Here is a 10,578-nt window from a genome sequence, read left to right on the forward strand (position 1 = left end):
TTACATACTACACAAATAATACACTGAAAAATCTTAAATAAAAACTTTAATTATCTTAAATGCTACTTTACAACATGTCTTCTGATTTTATTATGTATACTTTGAAGTGATCCCTATACTGTCTCAATCTTTTTTCCTCCACTTTTCCGCTGTAGAAAATTCGGTCATGGGTTTCCCGCTGATGCCACAAGTGCCGATCCCCACCCTCCCATTGACCGATTCAGGCGAGGCGAAAATACTTTTAGTCTGCAGCCCGGTTTTCTTCGTTTTTATGGCCTTATTGGCAAACGCCAGCCATTTCTTTTTGTCTTGCTCTCGCTCCTCCTCGAGTTCCTTAAATCTCTGTTGCTTCTTCAACTTTTTCTTCTTTAAATATTCCTTGTTTATTTTCGTTTTTTTATGCTGATCGCTGCTCTGGGTCTTCTTGACCCCCGTATACTCTTTCAGTTCCGCCAAGACCGCGAGGCCCCTGTTTTTAAACGCCTCAAAGGTCACGTTTACGGTACCGTCGGCCGCGATCGCGTCTATTTTCGCCTCGTAATATTGTCCGTTCTCGCTCCATTTCGCCATACAAACGTCCCCGACCCGCCATATTTTCTTCGCTTTATTTTTCGCGACGAACTCCTCGACCGCCAGTAAGGATCTGGTGATTTCGTCCTCCTCGTCGATCACTCGCACCTCCTCGGTGTAATCGGGCAAATTGGCCGCCTCCTCCGCCTTATTTTTCAGGTCTAAAGTGAGGTCGATCACCTCCTCGAGGTCTATTTTCAGTTTTTTCAGTTCCTCATTGTTGGGATCGGTGAGGAGGGCCGCCTCCACTTGCTGCAGCTGCAACTGGTAGTTCTGCAATTCGTCACTCATTTTCGTTTAGTATGGTAAGTTAATATTAGTGAGGGATGAGTTATTATTACCTTAGGGGATACGCTATTTTATTAAATTATTAAAGGAATTACTGTTTAATATTCGGGTTTTAGTTGGAATTCCTTGTTTACTGTTTGGGTTCAAATTGACAGGCGGCCATTTTGAATAATTTGACGTTTAATTTGACATTAACGCTTGTCGTTGCCAAATTTATTAGGCGGGGTTGCCACATGCATATTAAAGGAATTAGAGTCACCGAAAGGGTAAATCCACCCTTTTTTGAAAAACGGTTTTTTTGAAATTGTAGGCTTAAAAAACGGTATAGGAATTCGATAACCCGGTATTTTCGTAATCTAGGTGGTCCAAAGAAGACGCTGGTATAGTTAGTTCGAATTCGAAAAAAAAAAATTTCCTGAAAAAAATCCAAACGGGGGGGTATACCCGAAGAATGAAAAAACTCAAACTTTAAAGGCCGATATCTCGGCTTCTATGGGAGCTATCGGGAAAATTCCAACGGTTTTGTCTTAGTTTCGTCGTTCTCAATCCAACGAGACCATCCGCAAGGTCGTAGCTCTAATAGTAGCTGAGATATGGCATTTTTGATGCCCATTTTTGGCCTCAAAAACGGGGTCGGAAAATGACTTTTTCCGAATTTTCAAAGTGCTGTCATTCAGTTAGTTCTGCTCGAATCTCGTTATAACCCGGTATTTTCGTAATGTAGGTGGTCCAAAGAACACGCTGGTATAGTTAGTTCGAATTCGAAAAAAAAAAAATTTCCTGAAAAAAATCCAAACGGGGGGGTATACCCGAAGAATGAAAAAACCCAAACTTTGAAGGCCGATATCTCGGCTTCTATGGGAGCTATCGGGAAAATTCCAACGGTTTTGTCTTAGTTTCGTCGTTCTGAATCCAACGAGACCATCCGCAAGGTCGTAGCTCTTATAGAAGCCGAGATATGGCATTTTTGATGCCCATTTTTGGCCTCAAAAACGGGGTCGAAAAATGACTTTTTCCGAATTTTCAAAGTGCTGTCATTCAGTTAGTTCTGCTCGAATCTCGTTATAACCCGGTATTTTCGTAATGTAGGTGGTCCAAAGAACACGCTGGTATAGTTAGTTCGAATTCGAAAAAAAAAAAATTTCCTGAAAAAAATCCAAACGGGGGGGTATACCCGAAGAATGAAAAAACCCAAACTTTGAAGGCCGATATCTCGGCTTCTATGGGAGCTATCGGGAAAATTCCAACGGTTTTGTCTTAGTTTCGTCGTTCTCAATCCAACGAGACCATCCGCAAGGTCGTAGCTCTTATAGAAGCCGAGATATGGCATTTTTGATGCCCATTTTTGGCCTCAAAAACGGGGTCGAAAAATGACTTTTTCCGAATTTTCAAAGTGCTGTCATTCAGTTAGTTCTGCTCGAATCTCGTTATAACCCGGTATTTTCGTAATGTAGGTGGTCCAAAGAACACGCTGGTATAGTTAGTTCGAATTCGAAAAAAAAAAAATTTCCTGAAAAAAATCCAAACGGGGGGGTATACCCGAAGAATGAAAAAACCCAAACTTTGAAGGCCGATATCTCGGCTTCTATGGGAGCTATCGGGAAAATTCCAACGGTTTTGTCTTAGTTTCGTCGTTCTCAATCCAACGAGACCATCCGCAAGGTCGTAGCTCTTATAGAAGCCGAGATATGGCATTTTTGATGCCCATTTTTGGCCTCAAAAACGGGGTCGAAAAATGACTTTTTCCGAATTTTCAAAGTGCTGTCATTCAGTTAGTTCTGCTCGAATCTCGTTATAACCCGGTATTTTCGTAATGTAGGTGGTCCAAAGAACACGCTGGTATAGTTAGTTCGAATTCGAAAAAAAAAAAATTTCCTGAAAAAAATCCAAACGGGGGGGTATACCCGAAGAATGAAAAAACCCAAACTTTGAAGGCCGATATCTCGGCTTCTATGGGAGCTATCGGGAAAATTCCAACGGTTTTGTCTTAGTTTCGTCGTTCTCAATCCAACGAGACCCTCCGCAAGGTCGTAGCTCTTATAGAAGCCGAGATATGGCATTTTTGATGCCCATTTTTGGCCTCAAAAACGGGGTCGAAAAATGACTTTTTCCGAATTTTCAAAGTGCTGTCATTCAGTTAGTTCTGCTCGAATCTCGTTATAACCCGGTATTTTCGTAATGTAGGTGGTCCAAAGAACACGCTGGTATAGTTAGTTCGAATTCGAAAAAAAAAAAATTTCCTGAAAAAAATCCAAACGGGGGGGTATACCCGAAGAATGAAAAAACCCAAACTTTGAAGGCCGATATCTCGGCTTCTATGGGAGCTATCGGGAAAATTCCAACGGTTTTGTCTTAGTTTCGTCGTTCTCAATCCAACGAGACCATCCGCAAGGTCGTAGCTCTAATAGTAGCTGAGATATGGCATTTTTGATGCCCATTTTTGGCCTCAAAAACGGGGTCGGAAAATGACTTTTTCCGAATTTTCAAAGTGCTGTCATTCAGTTAGTTCTGCTCGAATCTCGTTATAACCCGGTATTTTCGTAATGTAGGTGGTCCAAAGAACACGCTGGTATAGTTAGTTCGAATTCGAAAAAAAAAAATTTCCTGAAAAAAATCCAAACGGGGGGGTATACCCGAAGAATGAAAAAACCCAAACTTTGAAGGCCGATATCTCGGCTTCTATGGGAGCTATCGGGAAAATTCCAACGGTTTTGTCTTAGTTTCGTCGTTCTCAATCCAACGAGACCATCCGCAAGGTCGTAGCTCTAATAGTAGCTGAGATATGGCATTTTTGATGCCCATTTTTGGCCTCAAAAACGGGGTCGGAAAATGACTTTTTCCGAATTTTCAAAGTGCTGTCATTCAGTTAGTTCTGCTCGAATCTCGTTATAACCCGGTATTTTCGTAATGTAGGTGGTCCAAAGAACACGCTGGTATAGTTAGTTCGAATTCGAAAAAAAAAAAATTTCCTGAAAAAAATCCAAACGGGGGGGTATACCCGAAGAATGAAAAAACCCAAACTTTGAAGGCCGATATCTCGGCTTCTATGGGAGCTATCGGGAAAATTCCAACGGTTTTGTCTTAGTTTCGTCGTTCTCAATCCAACGAGACCATCCGGAAGGTCGTAGCTCTTATAGAAGCCGAGATATGGCATTTTTGATGCCCATTTTTGGCCTCAAAAACGGGGTCGAAAAATGACTTTTTCCGAATTTTCAAAGTGCTGTCATTCAGTTAGTACTGCTCGAATCTCGTTATAACCCGGTATTTTCGTAATGTAGGTGGTCCAAAGAACACGCTGGTATAGTTAGTTCGAATTCGAAAAAAAAAAATTTCCTGAAAAAAATCCAAACGGGGGGGTATACCCGAAGAATGAAAAAACCCAAACTTTGAAGGCCGATATCTCGGCTTCTATGGGAGCTATCGGGAAAATTCCAACGGTTTTGTCTTAGTTTCGTCGTTCTCAATCCAACGAGACCATCCGCAAGGTCGTAGCTCTTATAGAAGCCGAGATATGGCATTTTTGATGCCCATTTTTGGCCTCAAAAACGGGGTCGAAAAATGACTTTTTCCGAATTTTCAAAGTGCTGTCATTCAGTTAGTTCTGCTCGAATCTCGTTATAACCCGGTATTTTCGTAATGTAGGTGGTCCAAGGAAGACGCTGGTATAGTTAGTTCGAATTCGAAAAAAAAAAAATTTCCTGAAAAAAATCCAAACGGGGGGGTATACCCGAAGAATGAAAAAACCCAAACTTTGAAGGCCGATATCTCGGCTTCTATGGGAGCTATCGGGAAAATTCCAACGGTTTTGTCTTAGTTTCGTCGTTCTCAATCCAACGAGACCATCCGCAAGGTCGTAGCTCTAATAGTAGCTGAGATATGGCATTTTTGATGCCCATTTTTGGCCTCAAAAACGGGGTCGGAAAATGACTTTTTCCGAATTTTCAAAGTGCTGTCATTCAGTTAGTTCTGCTCGAATCTCGTTATAACCCGATATTTTCGTAATGTAGGTGGTCCAAAGAACACGCTGGTATAGTTAGTTCGAATTCGAAAAAAAAAAATTTCCTGAAAAAAATCCAAACGGGGGGGTATACCCGAAGAATGAAAAAACCCAAACTTTGAAGGCCGATATCTCGGCTTCTATGGGAGCTATCGGGAAAATTCCAACGGTTTTGTCTTAGTTTCGTCGTTCTCAATCCAACGAGACCATCCGCAAGGTCGTAGCTCTTATAGAAGCCGAGATATGGCATTTTTGATGCCCATTTTTGGCCTCAAAAACGGGGTCGAAAAATGACTTTTTCCGAATTTTCAAAGTGCTGTCATTCAGTTAGTTCTGCTCGAATCTCGTTATAACCCGGTATTTTCGTAATGTAGGTGGTCCAAAGAACACGCTGGTATAGTTAGTTCGAATTCGAAAAAAAAAAAAATTTCCTGAAAAAAATCCAAACGGGGGGGTATACCCGAAGAATGAAAAAACCCAAACTTTAAAGGCCGATATCTCGGCTTCTATGGGAGCTATCGGGAAAATTCCAACGGTTTTGTCTTAGTTTCGTCGTTCTCAATCCAACGAGACCATCCGCAAGGTCGTAGCTCTTATAGAAGCCGAGATATGGCATTTTTGATGCCCATTTTTGGCCTCAAAAACGGGGTCGAAAAATGACTTTTTCCGAATTTTCAAAGTGCTGTCATTCAGTTAGTTCTGCTCGAATCTCGTTATAACCCGGTATTTTCGTAATGTAGGTGGTCCAAAGAACACGCTGGTATAGTTAGTTCGAATTCGAAAAAAAAAAAATTTCCTGAAAAAAATCCAAACGGGGGGGTATACCCGAAGAATGAAAAAACCCAAACTTTGAAGGCCGATATCTCGGCTTCTATGGGAGCTATCGGGAAAATTCCAACGGTTTTGTCTTAGTTTCGTCGTTCTCAATCCAACGAGACCATCCGCAAGGTCGTAGCTCTAATAGTAGCTGAGATATGGCATTTTTGATGCCCATTTTTGGCCTCAAAAACGGGGTCGAAAATGACTTTTTCCGAATTTTCAAAGTGCTGTCATTCAGTTAGTTCTGCTCGAATCTCGTTATAACCCGGTATTTTCGTAATGTAGGTGGTCCAAGGAAGACGCTGGTATAGTTAGTTCGAATTCGAAAAAAAAAAATTTCCTGAAAAAAATCCAAACGGGGGGGTATACCCGAAGAATGAAAAAACCCAAACTTTGAAGGCCGATATCTCGGCTTCTATGGGAGCTATCGGGAAAATTCCAACGGTTTTGTCTTAGTTTCGTCGTTCTCAATCCAACGAGACCATCCGCAAGGTCGTAGCTCTAATAGTAGCTGAGATATGGCATTTTTGATGCCCATTTTTGGCCTCAAAAACGGGGTCGGAAAATGACTTTTTCCGAATTTTCAAAGTGCTGTCATTCAGTTAGTTCTGCTCGAATCTCGTTATAACCCGGTATTTTCGTAATGTAGGTGGTCCAAAGAACACGCTGGTATAGTTAGTTCGAATTCGAAAAAAAAAAAATTTCCTGAAAAAAATCCAAACGGGGGGGTATACCCGAAGAATGAAAAAACCCAAACTTTGAAGGCCGATATCTCGGCTTCTATGGGAGCTATCGGGAAAATTCCAACGGTTTTGTCTTAGTTTCGTCGTTCTCAATCCAACGAGACCATCCGCAAGGTCGTAGCTCTTATAGAAGCCGAGATATGGCATTTTTGATGCCCATTTTTGGCCTCAAAAACGGGGTCGAAAAATGACTTTTTCCGAATTTTCAAAGTGCTGTCATTCAGTTAGTTCTGCTCGAATCTCGTTATAACCCGGTATTTTCGTAATGTAGGTGGTCCAAAGAACACGCTGGTATAGTTAGTTCGAATTCGAAAAAAAAAAAATTTCCTGAAAAAAATCCAAACGGGGGGGGTATATCCGAAGAATGAAAAAACCCAAACTTTGAAGGCCGATATCTCGGCTTCTATGGGAGCTATCGGGAAAATTCCAACGGTTTTGTCTTAGTTTCGTCGTTCTCAATCCAACGAGACCATCCGCAAGGTCGTAGCTCTAATAGTAGCTGAGATATGGCATTTTTGATGCCCATTTTTGGCCTCAAAAACGGGGTCGAAAATGACTTTTTCCGAATTTTCAAAGTGCTGTCATTCAGTTAGTTCTGCTCGAATCTCGTTATAACCCGGTATTTTCGTAATGTAGGTGGTCCAAGGAAGACGCTGGTATAGTTAGTTCGAATTCGAAAAAAAAAAAATTTCCTGAAAAAAATCCAAACGGGGGGGTATACCCGAAGAATGAAAAAACCCAAACTTTGAAGGCCGATATCTCGGCTTCTATGGGAGCTATCGGGAAAATTCCAACGGTTTTGTCTTAGTTTCGTCGTTCTCAATCCAACGAGACCATCCGCAAGGTCGTAGCTCTAATAGTAGCTGAGATATGGCATTTTTGATGCCCATTTTTGGCCTCAAAAACGGGGTCGGAAAATGACTTTTTCCGAATTTTCAAAGTGCTGTCATTCAGTTAGTTCTGCTCGAATCTCGTTATAACCCGGTATTTTCGTAATGTAGGTGGTCCAAAGAACACGCTGGTATAGTTAGTTCGAATTCGAAAAAAAAAAAATTTCCTGAAAAAAATCCAAACGGGGGGGTATACCCGAAGAATGAAAAAACCCAAACTTTGAAGGCCGATATCTCGGCTTCTATGGGAGCTATCGGGAAAATTCCAACGGTTTTGTCTTAGTTTCGTCGTTCTCAATCCAACGAGACCATCCGCAAGGTCGTAGCTCTTATAGAAGCCGAGATATGGCATTTTTGATGCCCATTTTTGGCCTCAAAAACGGGGTCGAAAAATGACTTTTTCCGAATTTTCAAAGTGCTGTCATTCAGTTAGTTCTGCTCGAATCTCGTTATAACCCGGTATTTTCGTAATGTAGGTGGTCCAAAGAACACGCTGGTATAGTTAGTTCGAATTCGAAAAAAAAAAAATTTCCTGAAAAAAATCCAAACGGGGGGGTATACCCGAAGAATGAAAAAACCCAAACTTTGAAGGCCGATATCTCGGCTTCTATGGGAGCTATCGGGAAAATTCCAACGGTTTTGTCTTAGTTTCGTCGTTCTCAATCCAACGAGACCATCCGCAAGGTCGTAGCTCTTATAGAAGCCGAGATATGGCATTTTTGATGCCCATTTTTGGCCTCAAAAACGGGGTCGAAAAATGACTTTTTCCGAATTTTCAAAGTGCTGTCATTCAGTTAGTTCTGCTCGAATCTCGTTATAACCCGGTATTTTCGTAATGTAGGTGGTCCAAAGAACACGCTGGTATAGTTAGTTCGAATTCGAAAAAAAAAAAATTTCCTGAAAAAAATCCAAACGGGGGGGTATACCCGAAGAATGAAAAAACCCAAACTTTGAAGGCCGATATCTCGGCTTCTATGGGAGCTATCGGGAAAATTCCAACGGTTTTGTCTTAGTTTCGTCGTTCTCAATCCAACGAGACCATCCGCAAGGTCGTAGCTCTAATAGTAGCTGAGATATGGCATTTTTGATGCCCATTTTTGGCCTCAAAAACGGGGTCGGAAAATGACTTTTTCCGAATTTTCAAAGTGCTGTCATTCAGTTAGTTCTGCTCGAATCTCGTTATAACCCGGTATTTTCGTAATGTAGGTGGTCCAAAGAACACGCTGGTATAGTTAGTTCGAATTCGAAAAAAAAAAAATTTCCTGAAAAAAATCCAAACGGGGGGGTATACCCGAAGAATGAAAAAACCCAAACTTTGAAGGCCGATATCTCGGCTTCTATGGGAGCTATCGGGAAAATTCCAACGGTTTTGTCTTAGTTTCGTCGTTCTCAATCCAACGAGACCATCCGCAAGGTCGTAGCTCTTATAGAAGCCGAGATATGGCATTTTTGATGCCCATTTTTGGCCTCAAAAACGGGGTCGAAAAATGACTTTTTCCGAATTTTCAAAGTGCTGTCATTCAGTTAGTTCTGCTCGAATCTCGTTATAACCCGGTATTTTCGTAATGTAGGTGGTCCAAGGAAGACGCTGGTATAGTTAGTTCGAATTCGAAAAAAAAAAAATTTCCTGAAAAAAATCCAAACGGGGGGGTATACCCGAAGAATGAAAAAACCCAAACTTTGAAGGCCGATATCTCGGCTTCTATGGGAGCTATCGGGAAAATTCCAACGGTTTTGTCTTAGTTTCGTCGTTCTCAATCCAACGAGACCATCCGCAAGGTCGTAGCTCTAATAGTAGCTGAGATATGGCATTTTTGATGCCCATTTTTGGCCTCAAAAACGGGGTCGAAAATGACTTTTTCCGAATTTTCAAAGTGCTGTCATTCAGTTAGTTCTGCTCGAATCTCGTTATAACCCGGTATTTTCGTAATGTAGGTGGTCCAAGGAAGACGCTGGTATAGTTAGTTCGAATTCGAAAAAAAAAAAATTTCCTGAAAAAAATCCAAACGGGGGGGTATACCCGAAGAATGAAAAAACCCAAACTTTGAAGGCCGATATCTCGGCTTCTATGGGAGCTATCGGGAAAATTCCAACGGTTTTGTCTTAGTTTCGTCGTTCTCAATCCAACGAGACCATCCGCAAGGTCGTAGCTCTAATAGTAGCTGAGATATGGCATTTTTGATGCCCATTTTTGGCCTCAAAAACGGGGTCGAAAAATGACTTTTTCCGAATTTTCAAAGTGCTGTCATTCAGTTAGTTCTGCTCGAATCTCGTTATAACCCGGTATTTTCGTAATGTAGGTGGTCCAAAGAACACGCTGGTATAGTTAGTTCGAATTCGAAAAAAAAAAAATTTCCTGAAAAAAATCCAAACGGGGGGGTATATCCGAAGAATGAAAAAACCCAAACTTTGAAGGCCGATATCTCGGCTTCTATGGGAGCTATCGGGAAAATTCCAACGGTTTTGTCTTAGTTTCGTCGTTCTCAATCCAACGAGACCATCCGCAAGGTCGTAGCTCTTATAGAAGCCGAGATATGGCATTTTTGATGCCCATTTTTGGCCTCAAAAACGGGGTCGAAAAATGACTTTTTCCGAATTTTCAAAGTGCTGTCATTCAGTTAGTTCTGCTCGAATCTCGTTATAACCCGGTATTTTCGTAATGTAGGTGGTCCAAGGAAGACGCTGGTATAGTTAGTTCGAATTCGAAAAAAAAAAAATTTCCTGAAAAAAATCCAAACGGGGGGGTATACCCGAAGAATGAAAAAACCCAAACTTTGAAGGCCGATATCTCGGCTTCTATGGGAGCTATCGGGAAAATTCCAACGGTTTTGTCTTAGTTTCGTCGTTCTCAATCCAACGAGACCATCCGCAAGGTCGTAGCTCTAATAGTAGCTGAGATATGGCATTTTTGATGCCCATTTTTGGCCTCAAAAACGGGGTCGAAAATGACTTTTTCCGAATTTTCAAAGTGCTGTCATTCAGTTAGTTCTGCTCGAATCTCGTTATAACCCGGTATTTTCGTAATGTAGGTGGTCCAAGGAAGACGCTGGTATAGTTAGTTCGAATTCGAAAAAAAAAAAATTTCCTGAAAAAAATCCAAACGGGGGGGTATACCCGAAGAATGAAAAAACCCAAACTTTGAAGGCCGATATCTCGGCTTCTATGGGAGCTATCGGGAAAATTCCAACGGTTTTGTCTTAGTTTCGTCGTTCTCAATCCAACGAGACCATCCGCAAGGTCGTAGCTCTAATAGTAGCTGAGATATGGCATT

The 10,578-nt window shown here is 41.5% G+C and overlaps 1 protein-coding gene across 1 annotated transcript; it reads right to left on the reverse strand.

Annotated features, from left to right (window-relative positions):
• Nucleotides 1-31: 31 nt before the first annotated feature.
• Nucleotides 32-1,026, reverse strand: LOC126746697 (survival of motor neuron-related-splicing factor 30). The gene has a single exon (XM_050455034.1). It carries the CDS (start codon nucleotides 859-861, stop codon nucleotides 124-126), a length of 738 nt encoding a protein of 245 aa, XP_050310991.1. The 5' UTR covers nucleotides 862-1,026; the 3' UTR covers nucleotides 32-123.
• Between the last annotated feature and the right edge of the window lie 9,552 nt (nucleotides 1,027-10,578).

The sequence above is a fragment of the Anthonomus grandis genome, chromosome 18 (genome assembly GCF_022605725.1).
Source record: "Anthonomus grandis grandis chromosome 18, icAntGran1.3, whole genome shotgun sequence".
NCBI classification, from domain to species: domain Eukaryota; kingdom Metazoa; phylum Arthropoda; class Insecta; order Coleoptera; family Curculionidae; genus Anthonomus; species Anthonomus grandis.